Below are 25,411 nucleotides of genomic sequence, written 5' to 3'. Positions count from 1 at the left end.
AACCCTGGGCAGAACGGAGAGTCTATTGAAGATGGGAGTCCAGTGGCCATGTTTCCTTTACAGAAATCAAGGCCCAGAGATGCCAAGAGATGGGAAGTGCCTGCCCCAAAGTTGGGTCATTGGCACAACACCCACCCCACAGGAGCTGGGTCGCCTGACCCTGTCCTCCTCACTGGGAAGTGATTTCAACACACTCCATCTAAAAGTGAAGGAGAAGCCTTAGAAAACTCTAACCTCTTTGTTCTTAGAGCATGCTGATACTGTCACATAAACCACGCAGGGCAGGAACAGGAGAGAAGGCAGTCACTGAACTCGGCCTGCTGGCAGACAGCATCGACTCAGAGACTTCAGAAAAGCAACCCTGACTTGACTTGTCAGACTCATTACAAAACTTCCTACCAAAGGGATTGCCGAAAAGACGGGGCTCTTTGCTCTTTTGAGTTTTCCATAGGCAGCCAAACCCCTGAGAGGGACCTTTACTACGACCACAGCCTTTCCTGGGTAGAATTAAAGCTGCTACAGGAAGACACAGCTTCATTCACTAGTTCTTTCACCAAGTCTTTATGGAGACTTTCTGTGCCAGGTAATGGAATAATGGGGGAATAAGACCAGTTTCCTGTCCATATGGAACATCCTCTTTGGTGGGGATAACAAACCAGTAAACAAGATACTTTCTGAAGATCAGTAATTTGAGGGAGAAGGGAGGAGTGATGGGGACAGTGGGTGGAGGTGGGGCAGGAAACCAACTTGGAGCGAGTGGTCTGGGATGGACGGCCCTTCTGGGGAAGAGGCACATGAGCTGAGACCCAACAGAAGCAGCTCAGAACTTGGGGCAGAGCACTCAGGCCTTAAGGTGGGAAACAGCTGGGGGCATTGCCAAAACAGAAAGAAGGGCAATATGACAGGATGAGATGCTTTATTAGGTTCAGCATTAGTGCTGTTTCGAGCAAAGAGAGAGAGCCGCTGGGGTTCCTGGCCTGCCTCACCTTCTTCACTCACCCACCTGGGCTGTGTTCCTCCTTGGTCTCTGTACATCTCTCCCATCGTCACCTGTGTGCACACTCCAGGGAGCAGCATGTGGCCAGGCACTAGTGCATGCAGACAGCAGTCCTTCAAGGTGCAGTGCTCCCTTCAGATTCTCCGTTCCCTCAGTCTGATGGCTTGTGTACATCTCAGAGAGCTACTCCTCATTGGAGGCCATTAACAGATCGAAACAGCTTTTCCCGGATTTTGTGGAGTAATAAGCCTTGTTATGTTTACCTTTTGGTTCCTAGGTGGAGTGCTAAGGTTTGCAGAAAGCCCACCTGTGGTTATTTAATTGCCGAAAGCTGCTCTTGTTAAGGACTTGTAGCCCAACAGCCGTTAGTTCTGAGATAGCCCTGACCAGGCCCTGCCTACTCATTTGCTGGTTCCTGATGGCAGCCATGAAATTAAAAGACACTTACTCCTTGGAAGGAAAGTTATGACCAACCTAGATAGCATATCAAAAAACAGAGACATTACTTTGCCAACAAAGGTCCATCTGGTCAAGGCTATGGTTTTTCCAGTGGTCATGTATGGATGTGAGAGTTGGACTGTGAAGAAAGCTGAGGGCCAAAAAATTGATACTTTTGAACTGTGGTATTGGAGAAGACTCTTGAGAGTCCCTTGGACTGCAAGGAGATCCAACCAGTCCATCCTAAAGGAGATCAGTCCTGCATGTTCATTGGAAGGACTGATGCTGAAGCTGAAACTCCAGTACTTTGGCCACCTGATGCAAAGAGTTGACTCATTGGAAAAGACCCTGATGCTGGGAGGGATTTGGGGCAGGAGGAGAAGGGGACAACAGAGGATGAGATGGCTGGATGGCATCACCGACTCGATGGGCATGGGTTTGGGTAGACTCCGGGAGTTGGTGATGGACAGGGAGGCCATCGCCTGGCGTGCTGTGATTCATGGGGTTGCAAAGAGTCGGCCATGACTGAGCGACTGAACTGAGCTGAACTGATGGGCGTGAACGGACTCCCAGATCTCAGTGCCTGCGGGCAGGGCCCATCCAGGTGTGCACTGCCCTGAGGCTGTGCTGCTGAGGTCTGGGCCTGGCTCAGCACTGACTGAGGAGAGGCCCTGCCAGCCCATCTCCTCCCGTCCTGAGGATGCAGATGGGGCAGGGGGTTGATAGGGGATCCTCCCCCTTCCCACGGCCCTGACTCTGGCTGCCACTCCTGGGTATAGACAACACACTTGATCTGTGTCCCCTGCAGGATGCAAGGCCTTTCATGAAGACCACAGTACACAGGCCCCTGTCTGCTGATTTTCTGGGAACAGCCTCATCTACTTATTCTAATTAAACCTTTTATTTCAGGATCATTGTAGATGCGCATGCAATTGTGAGCAACAGTACAGAGAGCTCCTGCGTACTGTTTATCCAGCTTCCTCCAATGGTAATGTCTTGCAAAACTCTAGTTCAGTATCACATCCAGAATAGTGATCTTGACTGTCAAGATAGAGACAGAAGAATCCCCATAAGAATCCCTCATGTTGCCTGTTTACAGCCACACCCACTCCCTATCCCTCCACCCCTCCTTAACCATTTGCAACCAGTAAACTCTTCTCCATTTATGTAAATATTTGTCATTTCAAGAACGTTATGTAAATGAGCTCACCCAGAATGTACCTTTAGGAATGTACCTGTACCAACTTAGTGTAATTTTCTGGAGAGTCCTTGTTGTGTGAATCAATAGCTGCTTTATTTTTACCATCGAGTAGCACCAGATGGCGTTAGTGGTAAAGAACCTGCTTGCCAGTGCAGGAGACGTGAGAGACGTGGGTTCGATCCCTGGAGAAGGGCATGGCAACCCACTCCAGTATTCTTGCCTGGAGAATCCCATGGACAGAGGAGCCTGATGAGCTACAGTCCGTGGGATTGCAAAGTGTCGGACATGACTGGAGCAACTCAGCATAGCATCCATGCTATGGGTGGGCCACTGTCTGCTTAACCTTTCACCTGTTGAAGGATGTATGGATTGTTACCTGTTTTGTGATACTCTGAATAAAACTACTAACATGAGTCTTCATTTCTCTAGGATAAATGCCCATCTTTGAGATTGCTGCATTCTATGATAGGTGCATGTTCAGTTTTTTTTTTTTTTTTAAGAAACTGTTTTCTTGAGTGACTGTTTTATTTTACCTTCTTACCAGCAATGAGTGATTCAGTTTCTGTATATCTTCTCCAACATTTGGTGTTGTCACTGTTTTGTTTTTTTTTTAATTTAATCATTCTTATAGATGCATAGTGATATCTCATTGTGGGTTTTTTAATTTTTTTAATTTATCTATTTATTTGTGGCTGCACTGGGTCTTTGCTGTGCTTGGACTTCCTCTAGTTGCAGCAAGTGGAGGATACTCTATGGTTGTGGTGCATGGGCTTCTCATTGTGGTGGCTTCTCTTGTTTCAGGACACGGGTTCTAGGGTGTGCAGGCTCAGTAGTTGTGGCTACCGGGTTTCAGAGCACGGGCTTAGTAGTTGTGGCACACAGGTTTAGCCACCTTGTGGCAAGTGGGATCCTCCCAGGCCAGAGATCCAACTGGCGTCCCGTGCACTGACAGGCTGGATTCTTAACCACTGGACCACTAAGGAAGCCCTCTGGGATTTAAATGTACATTTTCCTAACAGATAGTGGTGTTAAACATCTTTTCATGTGTGTTTTGCCCATCTGCATATCCTTTTTGGTGAAATATCTTTCCTTGTCTTTTGTCCATTTTCTGATTGGATTGTTTGGGTTTTTTTACTGGTCCATTTTGTAATTTGTTTACCTGCGGGGATAATAGTCCTTTGTCAGATATGCGGCTTGCAAATATTTTCTCCCACTCTATAGCTTGTTTTTTCATTCTCTTAGAAAGGTGTTTTTCAGAGCAAGTGTTCTTAATTTTGATGAGGTCCAATTTATCAATTGTTCCTTTTATGGAACAATTTTTGTCATTACATCTATGAAATCTTTCTTGGCCTTGTAGACTTATTTTGTTCTAAAAGTTTTATAGTTTTAAATTTATGTTTGTGATATTCTTTGAGTTAATTTTCAAAATAAAATGTGAGACTTAGGTTGAGGTTCATTTTTGTAACCCACAGATGTCCAATTGTTCTATCACCATTTGTTGAAAAGGCTACCCTCTCTAATGATTTGCTTTTGCACTTTTGTCAGAAATCAGCTGGGCATGTATGTGCTGTGCTTAGTCGCTCAGTCATGTCTGACTCTTTGCGACCCCATGGACATGTACCTGTGGGCCTATTTCTGGGTTCTTTCCTGTTTCGTTGATCTGTGTGTATCTCTACCAATACCACACTATCTTGGTTGCTGTAGTATTAATGCATAGTAAATCTTAAAATCAGGTAGAGTGATTCTTCTCATTTTATTCTTTTCCAAAAATTATTTTAGCTATTCTGGTTCCTTTGTCTTTCCATGTAAATTTTAGGATAATCTTGCCTGTATCTATAAATGATCTTGTTGGAGTTTTGATAGAAATTTTGAGTTGTTTTTTTATGAATAACTTTTCTCTAGCTAGCACATATTTTGTGTATTATTTTTAGTAGGACTAAAATTTTTAAATTAGCAAAAAAGAGAAATGATTACATATACAAGTACACCAAAACATATGCATCCTGCATAATCTATTTCATAACCAAACTGTCTTTCAGTTAATATATTATGACTCTTTTTCCATAGCAATGAACACATTTCTATATTATAATTTTAAACTAATTCATAATATTTACCTGTGTGTATATAGTATCCTTTATCTGACCGATCTCCCATTGTTTAGGTCAAATATTTAGTCAAATTTTTAGGGACTTTCTTTTTTAAATTTATTTTTCATTTAACTTATTCTGTTATAAACTACACTGTGATAAGTACTTTAAAGCCATATCTCTGAAAATATCTTCCAGTTATTTTCTTAGGAAAAACATTTTTGAGTAAATAGCTGTTATCCTCTAGAATGTTATGTTTTCCTGAACTTAGATGGAGATTCGGTTCCCAGAACTGAAGATAATGTTTGTTTATTTGCTTGAAACAGGGTTGAGCATCAACCCTTTTTACCTCTGGCTTGCCTTCCATCCCCATTTATCCTCTTGGAATGCTCCCCCCACGCCCCCACCCCTGCCCCGACTCAGGCTTGGATAGGAGAGGGGACAGATGAGAGATCCAAGTCCTCCACAGCTCTCTGCTCTTAACATCTCTGAGGCTCTCTCTGTAGGTCAGAGCTCTGTGTTCTATTTCTAACCCCAGATGTAAACCAGATGAGAAACAGATCCTGTGCCTTCCTTTTAGATTTCCCCCACACCCCTGCATTTGCCCAGTGAGTCTCTAAAGGTGGTTCTGCCTTTCTGGAAAAAGGTGCACAGGGACTCATGGGCCCACTTTCCACCTCCACTGTTACTTACAAGCCTCTCCCCCCAGCCCAGAGTAGCCTGTGACTGTTTTCAGAAAATTCTTTATGGGCTTCAAAGAGTAACAGGATAGTTTTCTGGGATGCTTGTTAAAATTCTTGAATATATTTAAGGGATTTACATTTTCAAAGAGAGAATGTTTTCTCTTTGATGTTGAGAAAAGGTTTTTTTTTCCTTTCCTGTGAATTTAAATAATTTGCTTGACTTTCTAGTGGAAAGACTGCAGCGTTCTTACATTCTAGATGTGGCATTTGTTAGACTAATGATTGACTGCAGGGAGTGTGTGTGTGTGTGTGAATGATTTTGAAATATGTTTTCAAACCAGTGGCCATCTGTAAGTTGTCAGCTTTAAAGAAAAAAGATGTCTTGCATGAATAGAAGTTTCATTTCTTTGAAAGAAATAGTCACACAGAAAAAAAATCAGAAATAATAGTTTAAAATGATCTTTAATGATGACCCAAAGTGTGTCTTCCAGAAGAAATGGAATCAGTCTTCCCCCTTGTGGATAACAAGGGAAGTACCTATTTTCCCCACTGAAAGTTACATGAAAGAGTTCTGAGGGAACGGTAGGGCATAACGATTTTTCTTCCTTCTCATTTAAAAGTAATGGTTAGTACATTTTACGTAAAGTTTGTGTTGAAGTAATAGAATATCTCCATAATAGCTGATTGGCTTTATGAGTGGTATTTTAAAATACACACACAAAATAAGTACAAAGGTTAATGTCAGATTATATGTATACTTTATACAATATTCCTTCCTATCTATCTGTCACTTTAGAGATTCCTGACTCGTGTCCTCAGAGCCCTGGCAGCCCTTTGGGAGAGGTCACTCTTCATGTCCAGGTCTTGTGAGCTGAGAGGTTTGGGGTACTCTGAGAAGTTGTGGACATGGAGCCTGGGGACCCATGGGAGAGGTAACAGTAATTATCACTGTCATCTGGTAGGGAGGTTACTGTGTTCCAGGCACTCTTATCATTTATGACTATTCTCTACATTAATTCTTGTCACAAGCCTAGGCTGCTATTATCCCCACTTCACAGCTGAGGACTCTGAGACTCAGAGAGGGCCAGTGGCAAAGCCCTGCAGGGGACGGGGAGCACAGAAGCGGCTCTGGGAATCCGGGGAGGCAGAAGGAGGCCGTTCTATCTGTGCACAGTCTGAGAAAGGGGAACAGGAGAGGGAAGAGGACCTGTTACAAGCCCAGTTGTATCCCCCCCAATTCACATGTTACAGCCTAACATCTAGTACCTTCAAATGTAGTTTGGAGATAAGGTCTTTTTTTTTAATTTAAATTTATTTATTTTTAATTGAAAGATAATTGCTTTACAATATTGTGTTGGTTTCTGCCATATACCAACATGAATTTGTCATAGAGTCTTTAAAGAGACAGTGAAGGCAAAACGAGGTCATTAGGAGGGGCTCTAATCCAATATGGCTGATGTCCTTATGTGTATGCGTGCTCAGTCATGTCTGACTCTTTGTGACCCCATGGACTGTAGCCCACCAGGCTCCTCTGTCCATGGAATTCTCCAGGCAAGAATACTGGAGTGGGTAGCTATTCCTTCTCCAGGGGATCTTCCCAACCCAGGGATCGAACCTGTGTCTCCTGAATTGGCAGATTCTTTACCATTGGGAAGCCTGTAGAGGCATATGACTGGTGTCCTTATAAGAAGAGGAGACTAGGACATGGGCATGCGCATGGGATGACACAGTGAGAAGGGACCCATCTATAAGCAAAGGAGCAAGGCCTCAAAAGAAATCAACCCTGCCTGTACCTCGATCTCAGACTTCTAGCCTCCAGGACTGTGAGAAAATAAATTTGAGTATTTACATCACCAGTCTGTGGGATTGTATTATGGCAGCCCTAGCAGATTAATACAGCTTCTGGGGTCTCCATGGGGGTTTCTTGGAGGAAGGCTGCTGGCTTGCTCGGGTGGGAGTAGAGCTGCCATGTGAGAGTGACACAGGGGGCGGCGTGCCAGGTCTGTTGGCATCGCAAGTTCAGTTGCCCAGGGGGCGCTTGGTTAGTGGAGGGAGGAGCTAGGTGGTAAAGGGCCTAGAATGCCCGAAGAATTTGGATTTGGTGTCCTAAGCAAGAGGGAGCCATCCAAGGTATTTCAGCAAGGGAGTGATAGGATAAAATCAGAAATTTAGAAAGAGAGGTCTGGAGCAGGTTGGGTTGGCAGGGGAGTATCTGAAGATTGGGACCAGCTGAAAGAGGCTGCAGTTGTCTGGGTGAGAGCTTTAAGGGACTAAGTGAGCATGACTGGGGAACAGGTCAGAAGTAGGTCCCCAGAAGGAACAGTTCATAGGTGACATGGCAGCCACACAGTAGGGATCCACATGGCACTGTCTGAGAGGTAAGAGGCATGACCACTTTGGTGCAGGGGAGGTGAGGGTCGGAGAAGGAGGAGGACTTGGGTACCTCCTCTTAGTGGTACCTAAGAGCTATAAAACCCTTAGTGGTACCTGTCCACTGCTGTGACTGGTGTGTAGAAAAGTATGTCTTCTATTTGACACTGGGCCGTGCCGTGTTAGCATCTTGAGATCAGCCAGGTTGAGAGTATTTATACCAGGGAACCCATCAGAGCTTGGTCGTGTTGTTTTTGAGAGTTGGTTTACTTGAACACCACTGAGCAAAAGAGATTTTAGGGGGATGATTAAACTGTTCTCTCTATATTTTTTATTGACATATAGGTGATTTACAATGTTGTGCTAGTTTCAGGTGTATAGCACAATGACTCAGTTATACATATACATGTATAGCTATTTTTTAATTCTTTTTCCTTATTGATTATTACAAAATATTGAGTATAGTTGCCTGTGCTATACAGTAGGTCCTTGCTGGTTATCTATTTTATATACAGTAAAGTGTATATGTTAACCCCAAACTCCTAATTTATCCCTCTCCACCCTCCTTTCCCCTTTGGCAAGCATAAGTTGATTTTCCTATGTCTGTGGGTCTATTTCTGTCTTCTAAATAAGTTCATCTGTATCTCTCTCTTTTTTAGATCCCATATATAAGCAATATTATATGATATTTGTTTTTGCCTGACTTACTTCACTTGTATGATAATCTCTAGGTTCATCTTTGTTGCTGCAAATGGCATTATTTCCTTCTTTTTCAGGGCTGAGTAGTATTCAATTGTGTATGTATGTATATCTTCTTTATCTATTCATCTGTTGATGGGCATTTAGGTTGCTCCCATGTCTTGGTTATTATAAATAATGCTGCAATGAACATTGGGGTGCATGTATCTTTTTGAATTATAGTTTTCTCTGTATATGTGTCTAGGAGTGGGATTGCTGGATCATATGGTAACTATTTTTAGTTTTTTTAAGGAACCTCTATACTGTTCTTCCTAGTGGTGATACCAATTTGCATTCCCACCAACAGTGTAGGAGGTGAACAGTTCTATATTTTGATTAAGGTCATGATTACATATTGGTGTGTGTTTGTCAAAATTTGTAGATCTGTTCGCTCAATAGGGTACATTTTATTAACTAAAAAAGAGATATATAACTTGAAATATTTATAAATTAACAAATTTATATGAAAATGCAAAGAACATACAATATGTTTTATTTTTATATTTTAAAACTGTAAAATATTTTTTTCAAAAGACCAAAGCTGATATACTCCCATAGCTAATTTCAAGGCATATAATAAATTTATAGCAGTGGTTCATAACTGAAGACTATTTCCCTCCCAGGGGACACTTGGCAATGTCTGTGGACATTTTGGTTGTCACAACTCAGGGGGTGGGCGCTGCAGGCATCTAGAGAGTAGATGCTGTTAAACATCCTACAGCGCACAGAAGAGAATTCCCACAACAGAGAATCATCTGGCTCAGAATGTGAGTAGTGCCAGGAGCTAGAAACTCTGATCACAGTAGTTGAGGCAGTGTGGTATGCATGGATCAACAAAACAGAAGAGAAAGTCCAGGAGGTATGGACCCACACATCTATGATTGAATTCTCACAAAGATGCTAAAGTATTTCAATAAGGGAAAGGAAAGTCTTTTCAGCCAGCAGTGTTAGCATAATGAATATCCAAATGGAAAAATAAGTCTTGATTCCTATCTCAAATCATATCCATTAACTCAAAAGAATCATAGACCTAATATAAAAGGTAAAGCTATAGAGCTTCCAGAAGATAACACAGAAATATATCCTCACAGACTTGGGATGGGCAAAGATTTCTAAGGATACCAAAAGCACAAATGAAAGAAAAATGTATTTTATCAAATTTAAAAATTCTGTCCCCTAGAAAGACATTGTTAAGAAATTGAAAAGGTGAGGTACAGCTTGGTAGAAAGTATTCACAATTCCTATTTCTGACAAAAGACTTGCATCCAGCATGTATAAAAGCTCTTAGAACGTAACAGTAAGACAGACAACCTTACAAAAAATATATATTTTGAAAAGGAGGTTCCTGTGCCTGCATAATAGCATAAGCTTACTATACTTCATTCCTCCCATTGACTGTAATTCAAGATTCTGAACAAGATACAAAAACCAACTACCTAAGAACTCTAAAAAGCAGAAACAGATTGTGAGGAGAGTCAAAACTTGGGCAAGTGATCCATGCAGGGATGGTTTTACCAGGTTCTTTTGTTTTCTCTGTGTGTCTGTCTGTCTCTCTGCTTTGCATAGAGGGCCAGCTACAGGAGTACAATAGCAAAAGCAGCAGTGGCCGGAGGTGGACCCTGGAAGGACAGAGAACGTGGAGGAAATCCAGGAGGAGAGAGAACCAGAAAAGAGGTCCTTTTTTTAGAAAAAAATTTTAATTAGAGTATAGCTGCTCTACAATGTTGTGTTAGTTTCTTGCGTACAGCAAAGTGGATCAGTCATATGTATACATGGAGCCCCTCTTTTCTGGATTTCCTTCCCATTTAGGTCACCAGAGAGCACTGAGTAGAATGCCCTGTGCTATACGGCAGGTTCTCACTAGTTGTCTATTTTATATATAGGAGTGTATATAGTGTTAAAAGTCTTGACCTAACCCCTGGGCTACACATGAATGGGACAGACCCAAATCAGTACAGCCAGGCTTTGGGACCAAACTCAGGTTTAAACCATGTACATAAAAACTTTTTAAAATGAGTTTTATGATTTCAGGGACCCATCTTTTTAGCCTATTCACTAAATAATGTAAGCTCAGGACAGACCCAAACCACCACTGCAACGCAACAAAGGCTTAGAAAACTGAACTTAGATTTGAATCACTGCATACAAAAGGTAAGACGGAACTTGCAGCTTGAACCTGAATTGCCTTCTAAAACAAAAGCATCAACTGTCTCCAGAGGATTCTATACAGGACCCAAATCTACAACATAATATTCATAATGTCCAGGATATTTCAAAATTACCTAGCATACAAAGAACCAGAAAAATGTGGCCAGTTCTCAAGGGAAAATAGATGCCAGTTCCAAGGTAACCCAGGTGGCACTAGTGGTAGAGAAACCGCCTGCCACTGCAGGAGACATAAGAGACTTGGGTTCAATCCCTGGGTCAGGAAGATCCCCTGGAGAAGGGCATGCCAACCCACTCCAGTATTCTTGCCTGAAGAAGCCCACGGACAGAGGAGCCTGGCAGGCTACAGTCCATAGGGTTGCAGAGTTGGACATGACTGAAGCAACTTGGCATGAACCAAGGTAACCCATGTGTTGCAATTATCAAAGACTTCAAAGGAGATGTGATAACCGTGTTCCATCAGGTTACAAATATATTGGAAATGATTAAAAGGATAGAAGTTCTCAACAGAGAAATAAAACTATAAAAAAGAACCAGATGGAAATGTTAGAACTGAAAAATTCAAAATCTGAAATTGAAAAATTCACTGGATGATTTCAATAGCAGATTGGTGATGACCAGAGGAAAAACCTGTAAACTTGAAGAAATCAAGGGAAATTACACAATCTGAGGAACAGAGGAAAAAAGAAAATTAGAAAAAATGAACAGAGCTCCAGGGATCTGTGGGAAAATGTATTTTTAAAAAATAACATGTGTGTTATTGGAGTCCCAGAAGGAGAGGAGAAGCAAGCTGGGAAGAAAATATTTGACAAATATTTGGCCTAAAGCTTCCCAAATTTGGTGAAAGAAAGAAATTGACATATTCAAGAGGCTCTACCAATTCCCAAAAGGATAAAATATGAAAAATAATCTATCGTGACAGAGAGTAAGTCAGTTGCCTGGGGTTGGACTTGAGGGAGGGACAGAACAGAAGTGCAGGGGGAAGTTTGGGGGGATGATAAAAGTATCTGTTAGCCTGACTGTGGTGATGGTTTCTCAAGTGTGGATATAAGTGAAAACTTATCAAATTGTGCACTTTGAATAGATGCAGTTTATATTAATTTTTTCTTTCTTTTTTTTTTTTTTTGCCATGCTGAACTTGTGGGATCTTTATTTCCTGACCAGGGATCAAATCTGGGTCCCTGGCACTGAAAGCCCATGTCCTAACCACTGGACTGCCAGGGAGGTCCCACCAGGACTTTAACAATAACAAAGAAGTTGTTAGAGTTGGCAAATGATTTGGACAGAAATGAAGATAACATAAATTGACAACATGCACATGTTTGTTGTTCAGTCACCAGGTCGTGTCTGACTCTGCAACCCTGTCGACTGCAGCACACCAGACCTCCCTGTCCCTCACCATCACCTGGAGTTTGCCCAAGTTCATGTCCATTGAGTCAGTGATGCCATCCAACCATTTCATCCTCTCTTACCCTCTTCTCCTGCCTTCAATCTTTCCCAGCATCAGGAAAAGACCATGTACATGAAAAGATGCTAAATACCATTAGTCATTTATGCAAATTAAAACCATAAAGATATACCACTACATACCCACTAGAATGGCAACATTTCATTTTTTCTTCAAGGCATTTGAAGGATATTTTATTTTATTTTTTTCATTTATTTTTATTAGTTGGAGGCTAATTACTTTACAATATTATAGTGGTTTTTGCCATACATTGACATGAATCAGCCATGGATTTACATGTGTTCCCCATCCTGAACACCCCTCCCCATCCCATCCCTCCGGGTCATCCCAGTGCACCAGCCCTGAATACTTGTCTCATGCATCCAACCTGGGCTGATGATCTGTTTCACACTTGATAATATACATGTTTCAATGCTATTCTCTCAGATCATCCCACCCTCACCTTCTCCCAGAGTCCAAAAGTCTGTTCTATACATCTGTATCTCTTTTTCTGTCTTGCATATAGCGTTATCGTTACCATCTTTCTAAATTCCATATATATGCATTAGTATACTGTATTGGTCTTTATCTTTCTGGCTTACTTCACTCTGTATAATGGGCTCCAGTTTCATCCATCTCATTAGAACTGATTCAAATGTATTCTTTTTAATGGCTGAGTTAATATTCCATTGTGTGTATGTACCATAGCTTTCTTATCCATTTGTCTATTGATGGGCATCTAGGTTGCTTCCATGTCCTGGCTATCATAAACAGTGCTGTGATGAACATTGAGGTGCATGTGTCTCTTTCAGATCTGGTTTCCTCAGTGTATATGCCCAGGAGTGGGATTGCTGGGTCATATGGCAGTTCTATTTCCAGTTTTTTAAGGGAATCTCCACACTGTTCTCCATAGTGGCTGTACTAGTTTGCATTCCCACCAACAGTGTAAGAGGGTTCCCTTTTCTCCACACCCTCTCCAGCATTTATTGCTTGTAGACTTTTGGATAGCGGCCATCCTGACTGGCGTGTAATGGTACCTCATTGTGGTTTTGATTTGCATTTCTCTAATAATGAGTGATGTTGAGCATCTTTTCATGTGTTTGTTAGCCATCTGTATGTCTTCTTTGGAGAAATGTCTGTTTAGTTCTTTGGCCCATTTTTTGATTGGGTCATTTATTTTTCTGGAATTGAGCTGCAGGAGTTGCTTGTATATTTTTGAGATTAATCCTTTGTCTGTTGCTTCGTTTGCTATTATTTTCTCCCATTCTGAGGGCTGTCTTTTCACCTTACTTATAGTTTCCTTTGTTGTGCAAAAGCTTTTAAGTTTAATTAGGTCCCATTTGTTTATTTTTGCTTTTATTTCCAATATTCTGGGAGGTGGGTCATAGAGGATCTTGCTGTGATTTATGTTGGAGAGTGTTTTGCCTATGTTCTCTTCTAGGAGTTTTATAGTTTCTGGTCTTACATTGAGATCTTTAATCCATTTTGAGTTTATTATTGTGTATGGTGTTAGAAAGTGTTCTAGTTTCATTCTTTTACAAGTGGTTGACCAGTTTTCCCAGCACCACTTGTTAGAGAGGTTGTCTTTTTTCTGTTGTATATTCTTGCCTCCTTTGTCCAAGATAACGTGTCCATAGGTACGTGGATTTATCTCTGGGCTTCCAATTTTGTTCCACTGATCTATATTTCTGTCTTTGTGCCGGTACTATACTGTCTTGATGACTGTGGCTTTGTAGTAGATCCTGAAGTCAGGCAGGTTAATTCCTCCAGTTCCACTCTTCTTTCTCAAGATTAGAATGGCGACATTTTAAAATGATGGTGAGAATGTGTGATGGGCTTCCCTGGTGGCTCAGGCGGTCAAGAGTCTGCTTGCAACTCAGGAGACTTGGGTTTGATTTCTGCATCGGGAAGATACCCTTGAGAAGGGAACGGCAACCCACTCCAGTACTCTTGCCCGGAGAATTCCATGGACAGAGGAGCCTGGCAGGCTACTGTTATAGTCCATGGGTTCACAAAGAGTAGAACACAACTGAGCGACTAACACACACACAACACACAAGAGTGTGAAGCAACTAGAACCTTCATACATTGCTGTTGGGAATGTAAAAATGGAATAACCACTTTGGAAACAGTTTGGCAGTTTCTTATTTAAATATGCACTTACTATGTGCTCAAGTTATTTTTTTTTTTTCATTCATTTGTTTTTATTTATTTATTTTTGGCTGTCTTGGTCTTCATTGCTGTGCAGGCTTTTTCCTAGTTGTGGCGAGCAGGGGCTACTCTTTCGTTGTGGTGCACAGGCTTCTTTTGTTGCAGAGCCCAAGATCTAGGGCACGAGGGCTTCAGGTGGTTGTGGTTCCTGGGCTCTAGAGCCTGCACAAGCTCAATAATTGTGTCACTGTTGAGCTTAGTTGCTTTGCAGCATGTGGAATCTTTCCAGACCAGGGACTGAACCTGTGTTTCCTGGTGGATAAACACCTTGTCATGCCATACAATGCTCTACTGCTCACTGATAAGAAGGAGCAAGCTGTGCCACAGTCGGAATGAGTCTTAAAATGTGGAACTAAGGTCACATATTAAAGAATACATACTGTGTGGTTCCATTTATTCTAGACTGCATCTTTACCATTGAAAAGCAAATCAGTGGTTGCTTGGAGTTGGGAAGTAGAGAGAGGATTACCTGAAAAGAGGTATTTCTGTATATTAATTTTGGGGTTGTCACATGGGTGTATAGATTTGTTATTATTGTTCAGTCGTGTCCGACTCTTTGCAACCCCATGGACTGCAGCACGCTAGGCTTCCCTGTCCTTCTCCATCTCCCAGAGCTTGCTCAAAACTCATGTCCATCGAGTCGGTGATGCCATCCAACCATCTCATCCTCTGTCTCCCCCTTCTCCTCCTGTCCTCAATCTTTCCCAGCATCAAGGTCTTTTCCAATGAGTCGGCTCTTTGCATCAGTGGCCAAAGTATTGGAGCTTCAGCTTCAGCATTAGTCCTTCCAATGAGTATTTAGGGTTGATTTTCTTTAGGATTGACGAGTTTGATCTCCTTGCAGTCCAAGGGACTCTCAAGAGTCGTCTCCAGCACCACAATTTGAAAGCATCAATTCTTTAGTGCTCAGCCTTCTTTATGGTCCAACTTTCACATCCATACATGACTACTGGAAAAACCATAACTCTGATTATGTGGGCCTTTTTCAGCAAAGTAATGTCTCTGCTTTTTAATATGCAGTTTGGGGTCGTCATAGCCTTTTTTCCAAAGAGAAAGTGTCTTTAAATTTCATGGCTGCAGTCACCATCTGCAGTGATTTTGGAGCCCAAAAAATTAAAATCTGTTACCGTTTCCATGGCTTCCCCACCTATTTGCCATGAAGTGATGGGATCAGCTGCCATGATCTTAGATTTTTGGTGAACCATGTACTTTACAGTGTGTATAAATTAGACCTTGATAACATTGATTTTTTTTTAAAGGTGACTGTTGCTGCTTCTGCTAAGTCACTTCAGTCGTGTCCGACTCTGTGCGACTCCATAGACAGAAGCCCACCAGGCTCCCCTGTCCCTGGGATTCTCCAGGCAAGAACACTGGAGTTGGTTGCCATTTCCTTCTCCAATGCCTTAAAGTGAAAAGTGAAAGGGAAGTCGCTCAGTCATGTCTGACTCTCAGTGACCCCATGGACTGCAGCCTACCAGGCTCCTCCGTCCATGGGATTTTCCAGGCAAGAGTACTGGAGTGGGGTGCCATTGCCTTCTCCATAAAGATGACTATATAACACGAATTAAAATTATTATCAAACTGAAGAGATAAAAAAATATGGCATTGGTACCAAGGGATTCAAAGAGAGGGACAGAACAATAATTTCAAGAAACTGACTTGAGTTTGAAACAGTTAAGAATTTAGAATGCTTTGGTGTTTTAAATCAGGTTGAGAGAGAAATGATATATTCATAAATGATGTTGAATCAACTGACTAGCCATTCAAAATATAAAAATTCGAGCCTTATCTGTTACCACTTACAAAAAATAAATTCCATATGGATTCAGGAATTAAGTCTATTAAAAGAGAAAAGCTGACAGAAAGATGGGGGAGCCCTGCCTGGGCCTAGGGGTCCACTGAGTCACACTTTGCTTGGAATCTCCCACTGGGTAAACCTGTGTCCTGGAGACGCCCAGGCCTTGTGCCCCTCACCTCCACCCCATGGTGGGCTGGGGATCTCCTGTCTTGAGCCTTGAGGCTAAAGACTAACTCTGAAGTCCGCTTCTCCAGGCTGTCCTAGTGCTCAGGCTCAAGTCTCCAATCTGTACAGTGGTCTAATAGTCATGCAGCACTTTGCAGCTTGCACGTCTGTAGAGAGGACTGTGCGGGAATCACTCAGTGGGGTAAGCCACTAGGCGAGTGATGACAAACGCCCGTCTCTTCTCTCTGAGCAGGAGCTCCAGGCCTGGGAGAGAAGCTGGGGCTGCTGGCTCTGTGGGAGAGGGTAGACGTTCGGCACAATCAGTCCTCGCACGGCCGTCTCACTTCGTGCTCCCTAGTGACCAGGGAAGCACAACAGAGGAGAAATGGAGACCAGAAATCCAGGCCTTGGCTACACTCCCGAGGAGCCTGAGGCACCCAGGTAAGGAGAGGTGCAGACAGCCCCAGGCAGCGGAACAGATGCTTGAGACCCCTCCTCACCTTCTGGCGGAGGCCCTGGGGGACTCTGTGAGTCTCTGGCCACAAGTCTCCCAGTGAATTCACTGGCCCCGTTGTGGAGAACTGATCTGATTTCTGGAAAATGCCTGCCTGACCTTTGTCCCCCTGAGTCTCTGGAAAGGCTCTGGATTTAGCTGAATTAAGAGGCAGGTGATGATCACAGGTGTTGGGTGCTTGGGCAGGAGTCTCCATGGTAACAGAGCCATCTGGCTTTCTTGCCTGGCACCAGGCCTTATGACTTCATGATGGAATCTTCTCTACTAGGCAGCGAGGTTTCCCAGGGGGAAGAGGAGGCCAGGAGGAAGGGACCTGCCGAGGAGGCTTTGTCTTTTCACCCAGAGTTTGAAGATGAAGCTTAACCTTGTCATGACTCAGGGCTGCTGCTAACTCTGCAATGGCCGCTGGAGGTGGCATCCGGGGGGAGATAGTGTAAACAGCATTGTGCACTGGTCACCTTTGGCTGAGCCCCCTGGAGAGCTGGTGGAGGCAACTCTGACCTCCTTCGGTCCAGCCTGGCTGGTGGAGCGGAGCCAGGACCCAGGTGGGAAAGACTGAGGTCTGGGAGAGCTGTTGGCCCACCACTGGGAGGTCCACACTGGGCCAGCACCACCGCATGGCAGGAAGGGTAAGGCCTAGGTGAGCCCAGCCCACAGAGGGGCCCGCGGTCACAGCAATGGGCCTCTCCCCACAAGCTGCTCGCCAGAAGAGCCCTGCCAATCTTCATCCTTGTGTCAGAGCCCTTCATCCACATAGCCAGCCATCCAACCAACCTGTGTGAGGTAGTGTCCTAGGGCCGCTGAGATAAGTCACTGCAAACAGGATGATTCACACAGTGCAAACTGATTCTCTCACAGTTTTGAAGGTCAGGAGCCAAAATCAAGGTGTGGGCTGGGTCCTCCTTCGGGGCTCAGAAGGAGAATCTGTTCCCTGCCCCTCTCCCAGCTTCTGGTGGCTGCTGGCGATCCTTGGCATTTCTTGGCTTGTGTCAGCATTGCTCCAATCTCTGCCTCTGTGGTCACGTGGCATTCTCCCTGTGTCTGTGTCCAAATGTTCATCTTATAAGGACACCAGTCATTGGATTTGGAGTCCACTCTAATCTAGGATGACCTCATCATAACGATTCCATTTGCAAAGAGCCAATTTCTAAATAAGGCCTCATTCACAGCTACCAGGGGTTGGGACCTCCTATCTTACAGGGGACATGGTTCAACTCTTGATACCATGTAAGTCACAGTGAAAAGCCTTCAGAGGAGGGCAGACTCAGGTTCAAACCCCGGCACCACTGCTAGTCTGTCCCGTTTTCCTGACCCAGCAAAGCTGGAAAGGCAAATCTGTCCTCATGTGCTTCTAAGGACTCCCAGAGAGAGAGGACTCTCTGGGAGTGCCTGTGGGGTGTCTGGGGAGTGGCAGAAACTCAGCAAAGGTGGCTTGAGTGGGACATGTGGGACTCAGAGGAGGGCCTGGTCCCCTGTCTCCAGGAGCTCATGGTCAGCAGGGTAGCAGGCAATGACCAAGGGTTAAGGCTTGAGACGGGGACCTTGTGCTCAAGCTGTACACAGGAGTTGGGGCAAGCATGGACCAAGTGGCCTGTGGCAGAAGGTGGCACTCCAGCCCAAGGCCCCATCAAGGATCAAGAAGGCCAGGGCCAGAGCACAGTAGGTCCCTCCTGTGTGACCTAGGTCCCTCCTGTGTGACCCAGAAGCCACATGGGGACCCCACTATATACCCATGATCCTGACAAAGGTGGAACATGGGCTGGCTTTTCACTGACAGGTACTCTGGGTACCTCTGTCCCCTCAGGGCCTGGACAGTAATTCCTCATTCTCCACCCCACCCAACCCTAAGACATGGCTTCTCCCTCCTGGTGACATTGAGTCTGGCAAGGACTTTTTTCCTGGCCGAGCCCAGTTCAGCGTTCTTTCTTCCTCTTTCTTTCACTTCAACCTTCCTTTTGTTCTTTCATTATTTGGTATCTACTGTATGTCAGGACTGTTGTAGACTCCAAGAATATAGAAGACAGATGGGCCTTGCCTAGGTGGAATTTATAAACAGTGAGATAAAAGGCATTAATCCAGTAATTATGCAGACAAATGTTGCACAGCAGAGGAATGGGTGCTCTAAATGAGAAGTCCCAGGGTGGTGGGAGTCAATGGTAGAGCAAAACAACCAAGCCAGGAGTTAGGGAAGAGACCCTAGGCCAGGAGCTGGAGCTAGTTGTCAACTAGGGGAAAGGAGAGGGGGAGAATCCAGGCAGGAGCGTTAGCACATGCAAAGGCCCTGTGGCAAGAGGATAGTTGGCAAGTAAGAAGGACCTAGAGAAGGTCTGCATGGCTGGAGTGGACAGAGTGTAGGGCATGTGGGTCTCAAGGAGGCATTTGCACACCATGTTCATTAGCATTACTCACACTAGCCCAGAGGTAGAGCAACCCAGTGTCCCTTCATGGATAATGGATAAACAAAATGGGATCCATCCACGCAATGGCATGTGACTCAGCCTTAAACAGGAAGGACAGCCTGCCACCTGCTCCAACAGGGATGGACCTTGAGCAGATGAGCCAGTCCCCAGAGAATAAGCACCATTAAGATTCCACCTCCCTGAGGTCCCTGTGTGTGTGCTCAGTCGCTTCAATTGTATCCTACTCTTTGTGACCCTGTGGACTGTAGCCTGCCAGGCTCCCCTGTCCATGGGGATTCTCCAGGCAAGAATACTGGAGCCGGGTGCCATGTCCTCCTCCAGGGGGTCTTCCCAAGCCAGGGATCGAACCCACATCTCTCGAGTCTCCTGCATTGCAGGTGGATTTTTTTTTACCGCACAGCCACTGGGGAAGCCCCTGAGGTCCCTAAGGTCGTCAAATTCATATAAAGTAGTCGAGGGCCAAGAGCTGGCGGGGAGGAGGGGGGAGTCAGTGTTTACTGGGGACAGAGGGTCAGTTTTACAAGGTGAGTGATGGAGATGATGGTGGTTAAGTGTGTCCCACCAGCCTTAGAGGTGGTCTACATGGTGTGAAGTTCATGTTGAGTGTGTTTTATCACAGTGAAAAGATGGGAGGGAAGCCCAAGGTGGATCTCTCAGGTGGGTCATAGGTGAGCACGGGCTTTGTCCGAGGCTCAGCCCCACCCCCGTCCCTCTCACTAGACTTCAACCCTCACTCCATACCTGTCGCCGCTGGCCACTCACCAATCCCTGCCGGCCCCTGGGCAGCATGGACTGGCCTTGGGCAGCAGGCGGTGAGCCTGAAACAAAGCCATGAGAGCTTCCCCCAGGGGACCAGGCTCCTGCAGGGTAACCAGACCGTGATCCTGGAGGCACTCAGACCACAAACCAGTGTTATCAGGATATCTGGGAGGAGTGCACGTGATGAGGTTTCTCTAGAGGAGAGTCGGGCACCTGGGAGACTCAGAACTCTGGGCAACAGGACCGGGGCGGGGGTCCCACAGCCCACTGTGCAGCCTGTTGGGTCCCCTTTCCTTAGCACATGTGCGTGTGTGCTAAGTCTCTTCAGTCAAGTTGGACTCTTTGCAACCCCATGGACAGTAGCCTACCAGGCTCCTCTCTCCATGGAGATTCTCCAGGCAAGAATACTGGAGTGGGTTGCCATGCCCTCCTTCAGGGCATCTTCCCTACTCAGGGATCAACCCCACCTGTGTCTCCTGTGGTTCCTGCATTGCAGGCAGATTTTTAACCACTGAGCCATTGAGGAAGCCCATGGGGCATATGAGATGCACTGAAAGTCAGCAGGTTAGATCCATCACTTGTTGGAAAAGTATCAGTTGAGTGAAACAAGACTGCTCACACATGGAGTAGGCAGATCACTGATCAAGAAAAGTGTTTCAGTTCTGAAGTGAAGGGCAAGGTGATCCAGAGTCAGCTGGGGGAGGTGGGAGTCGGGAAGGCTCCTCTGAGCCAAGAGTCTAAGAGCAGATTTGGGCACAGGCTCTGAAGCAGGACCTACTTGCTATGACTGAGGAAGGACAAAAGGCTGACTAGTGTATCCAGGAGGGAGAAGGAGCCACTTCTGCAGTGAGACTGCAGGTGCCGGCAGGCCGGGTGCCCTGAGGCTTGTGGGTAACCTGACCCTGGCTGGGAGCCACCCTGGGTTTTAACCAAGCAGAGCCACATTTGGAAAACCCCTCTAGCCTCCGGTGTTGGCAGGAGCAGGGGAGGGAAAGCTGGAGAGGCTAAGGGAGTTGGGTGCCATGACAGACGGAACACCCTTCTCTTCCCAGATGTCCCAGGAGAGCTGCAAGGCTGAGCCCAGAGTCTTGTCCTCTCCAAGGCTCCTGGAGGAGGACAACCCAGAGCCCCCATCCCAGCAACTACAGGCCACCAGTTCAGGGGGCAGCAAGTCCCTCGGCAACCTTGACCTCTCCATTGGGCCCCTGGTGGCCCTGGAGTACCTGCCCTTCTTCCGCACCTATGGGCAGCTCCTGGCTGAGGAGGAGTTGGCCCCACAGCCTGAGGTCTTCAGGGACCAAGGAGGAGACCAGAGTGTCAGAGAGGAAGACTTAGAGCTGCCAGTCGGCTTCTTCCCTTACTATCGCTCCAAGGAGGAGAGTTTCCCCAGCCTGGCCCTCCCTGGCAGGTCATGTGCAGGCTCCCGTGACCCTCCCGCCAGGAGAGAGGGGCTGGCCTGCTGCTGCTGCACGATAACAATCATCGGCGACTGCTCTGTGAGTGAGGGAGACTACAGAGGGTGTGCGGAGCAGCACTGGGTGCCCTGGGGCCCTCCAGACCCCTCCCAACCCTGACCCCAGTAGGCTTGGCCAGGCTCCCCCAGGGTCAGCTGGAGCAGTGTGTCATTGGTTAAGAGCACAGAGGCTGGAGGCAGATTGCCTCACTCAATCCTAGCTCGGCCACTTACTCGGAAAGTAGCCTGGGAATTGTTTTAAGCTTCATGATTCTCAGTTTCCTTATAAAGACAGAAAATAGTAGTAGCTACTATTTGTTTAGTTCTTAGGCTCCCAGACAAATGATTCATTTCATTTTTCCTAATAAGATTCCTATGAGGTAGGTATTATTCCCATTTTATGGAATGAGACTTGGAGAAGTTAAGCAACTTGGCCAGAGACACTGCTAGCAAGAGCAGTCCTGGGATTTGACCCAAAGCCCATGCCCCACAGAATCACTAATAGCCACTTCCAGCACCATGAAGCTGGCACCGATCCTGTGCCTGCAAGATGGAGGCAGTGGGATGAGTGGGTTCTAATCCCAGTTGGGAGCCCTGGGCTGGGGGTGGAGGGGGTGACCTGTACTGCTGAGAGCTTCCCTTCTGTAGATCAGACATGCCTTTCCCTTCTTTCCCTAGTGCTACTGTGGAGTGGAGGCCCAAGCCAGCCCTGGGTGCCAGGCCGAACCTGGGAGCCTGGCTGACGGTCTTATCTCTCCCTGACCCAGGCTCGCCCAGCAGACCTCACCTCCGGGCACTCTCACTCACCCACCCACTGCCCCATCCTGATGGTTTCAGCTGGGCCTTCCCGTGATAGCGGCCTGGACGCTCCTCTCTCCAGCGACATTGCCTTCAGGGCCCAGGCGCTTCATGCTTCAGGATTCGTGCCTTACTACAGAAGCCCCGAGGAGGGGCTGCACATGAGCCCTGGGCCCCCCACCTCTCCACTCTGGGGCGAGGAGTCCACAGGAAAGCTGCTCAGGCCCAGGGCAGCCACACTGTGAGGGAGCAGGAGCTGGTGGTGCCAGGAACCACCAGCAAACAGCCCTCAGTACCTGATGATCAGCACGCAAGAGGGGAAGTGACTGGGGGCAAGGCTCCAGGGCTCAGCTTGTCCTGGGACTGGAGCTGGCCTGGATCCGCAGCCCCCAGGTCTTCATTTTCCCTTCTGGAGGGAGGCACTCAAGCCCAGGCTCTCCTGTTGGTCTCTAAAGAATACCCTGCACCCTACTAGTGGGTGGCTTGACCCCGGGGTCTGAGTCAGCAGCAGAGAGCTCAGCCTGCATCCCATGTGCAGCCACATCCCCAGGAAGTGACCCCACCACGCTGGCTGCTCCCACTCCTCTCTCCTAGCTGGAAAACCTGCCCAGTGGAGAGCACCTGTCCCAGGAGTGCCTCCACAAAGGGGAGGGAGCAGGGTTTGCCTGAACACTTGAGAGGTGCAGAGATCAGAGACTGGTTTGTAAATAAATCATTCCACTCCCAGGGTTGGACTTGGTGCACTAATTTGATGCTTTGGAGTAATACTTGTGGCTTCCATTTATGGAGCATGTACTGTATGCTAGGCGCTTCACAGAGATCATCTCCATAATCCCGAGGTGCAGACACTGGTGTCTTCTGCGTTCTACAGCTAAAGAAACAAGCTCAGGGAGGTCAAGTAACGTGCCTGAGCTCACACAGCTCATAGAAAGAAGAGCTGGGATTCACACCCAGGTCCATCTGACCTGGGGCCTTGAGCACTCGAGCACTTGCCCTCATGACCCTCCTCGGGGAGCCTTGACACAGCCAGGAGAGAGTCAGCTACTGCCCAACAGGCTGCCCTGGACCTGTCCCCCCGCCCTCCTCACTGTCCCTCTGCCTTTCCTTCTCCAGCTCCTTGCTCTTTGGAGCAGCATATGTCTGCCGAGCCCCTGCCTACTTGGACCCCGTGGACATATTGTCTGGTACCCCAGCTCCAGGTTCACCCCGTGTACCACAGCAGAGGGCCCTGAGGCTGAAGCAGGTGGATAAGGGCAGTGTGCTACTCCCGGGACTCTGCACGTGGACGTTGGCCCCTGTTTGAAACCGTCCAGTCATACCTGTCATGTCCCACGTTCACAGCCACTCTGTCCCGCGGTGCTGGTTCCCTGCCCCCTTCTTCCGACCCATACAACCCGGTGGCTGATTTCTGTTCCTGACCAGGGGGATGCCTGCCCCTGCTCCCCACTCTTCCTGATGATGGGGAAGTTGAGGAGGACGGGAAAGAAGGCAGTCAGTCATACTTCAGGTACATGCAAGAATTTCTTGTTAAAAAAAAAAAGTTTCATTTTTGTTTCCTACGATTTCCCTTTGGGCTGGGAGACTTGGGGTTGGGAGTGTGATGGATGAATCTAGTGGCTTTGCTGGAAGACTCCTTGGCTTGGTGTGAGGGGATTGGCCTGATTCCTTGTGTGTTCCTCAGAGCCGGGTCTGGGTGGGTCTGTGCTGGCTGGCATCCTTGAGCCCTCACTGCCCTCAAATAGTTAGGAGGTGTGTCTGGGTATGTGTTAGAAACCAGGGCCACCCTCTTCTGTGCTTTCTGAGCTGGTCCCCGGGGATGACTCCCTGGTCCTGTGTATGGGGCTCGTAGAGCTCATGTCGGGCTGGGAGCCCTGTCGCCAAAAACCATTATCTCCTGAGCAAGCAGGCGGGACCTCACTTGCTCATGGGGCTGAAGAGACCCTGGAGCTTTTCAAGACTGGGAGCTCTCTTGAGGGACTGGTTTGTAGGAAGGATCTTGGGCAGAGAGGTCCTGGATGGGAGGGTGGGAGGGCTTATCTTCAAGAGCAGGTTGCTTCTCATCCATCCAGCTAGCACCAGCCAGGAGCTGCTCTGGGTCAACACAGGCATGAACACTCGTGAGAACACAGAGGCTTGAACAAGGCTGAGAGGTAACTTACGATGAGTGTTTACTGTGCGCCAACCACAGTGCCGAGCACTGTACCTCACATAACATGTTGATTTTGAGTTCGGTACCGCTTCAGCTAGGTACTGTTAGCAGCCCCATTTTACAGAGAAGGAGGTCCAGACACAGGGGGATTAAATGGCCAACCAAAGAATACAGAGCTGGAAAGCTACGAGTCCACAGGATCGAAAATAATTGGACATGACTGGTGACTGAGCACAGACATTTAATACAAGCACAATAGTTATGAGCGTGGACTCCAGAGCTAGGTAGTGTTTAGATCCTGGCTCTAATGCTTTCCAGCTCTGCATTCTTTGGCTGGCCATTTAATCCCCCTGTACCTGGACATCCTCCTCTGTCAAATGGGGCTGCTAACAGTACCTAACTGAAGTTCTACGGAACTCAAAATCCACATCTATTTCCATGTGATATATTGGGCTTTCCTAGTGGCTCAGATGGTAAAGAATCCACTTGCAATGTGGGAGACCTGGGTTCAATCCCTGGGTCAGGAAGATCTGCTGGAGGAGGGCATGGCAACCCACTCCAGTAATCTTGCCTGGAGAATCCCCATGGAGAGAGGAGCCTGGCAGGGAATGGTCCATGGGGTTGCAAAGAGTCAGACATGACTGAGCGACTAAGCACAGTACACATAACATATTATCTCAAAACTTAGTTATGTTTATGTTATATGTTTGTTAGTTGCTCAGTGGGCTTCCCTGGTGGCTCAGATGGTAAAGAATCTGCTGCAATGCTGGAGACCTAGGTTTGATCCCTGGGTGGGGAAGATCTCCTGGAGAAGGAAATGGCTACCCACCCTGTTATTCTTATCTGGAGAATTCCATAACAGAGGAGCACGGCTGGCTGGCTATAGTCCATGGGGTAGCAAAGAGTCAGACACCACTGAGCGACTAACATTTTCAGTAGCTTAACATAACAATAAACACGTATTTTCTCCCACCATTAAGGTTCAGGAATCTGGGAGCAGCTTGGCTGGGTGAT

The 25,411-nt window shown here is 46.5% G+C and overlaps 1 protein-coding gene across 1 annotated transcript in view; it reads left to right on the top strand.

Annotated features, from left to right (window-relative positions):
• Positions 1-22,935, top strand: part of LOC122439213 — a 62,755-nt gene extending 39,820 nt beyond the window's left edge. Inside the window, exons 2-4 of the mRNA XM_043464301.1 lie at positions 16,558-16,745; positions 21,050-21,493; positions 22,218-22,935. Coding sequence (XP_043320236.1) covers positions 21,050-21,493; positions 22,218-22,493 — 720 coding nt within the window. The 5' untranslated portion in view covers positions 16,558-16,745 and the 3' untranslated portion in view covers positions 22,494-22,935. The remainder of the gene's footprint in view (positions 1-16,557; positions 16,746-21,049; positions 21,494-22,217) is intronic.
• Positions 22,936-25,411: the final 2,476 nt, after the last annotated feature.

This window comes from Cervus canadensis, chromosome 4, assembly GCF_019320065.1.
Source record: "Cervus canadensis isolate Bull #8, Minnesota chromosome 4, ASM1932006v1, whole genome shotgun sequence".
Classification (NCBI taxonomy): Eukaryota; Metazoa; Chordata; class Mammalia; order Artiodactyla; family Cervidae; genus Cervus; species Cervus canadensis.
The sequence above is the reverse complement of the archived record's forward strand: the minus strand, read 5'-3'. Positions and strand labels throughout refer to the sequence as shown.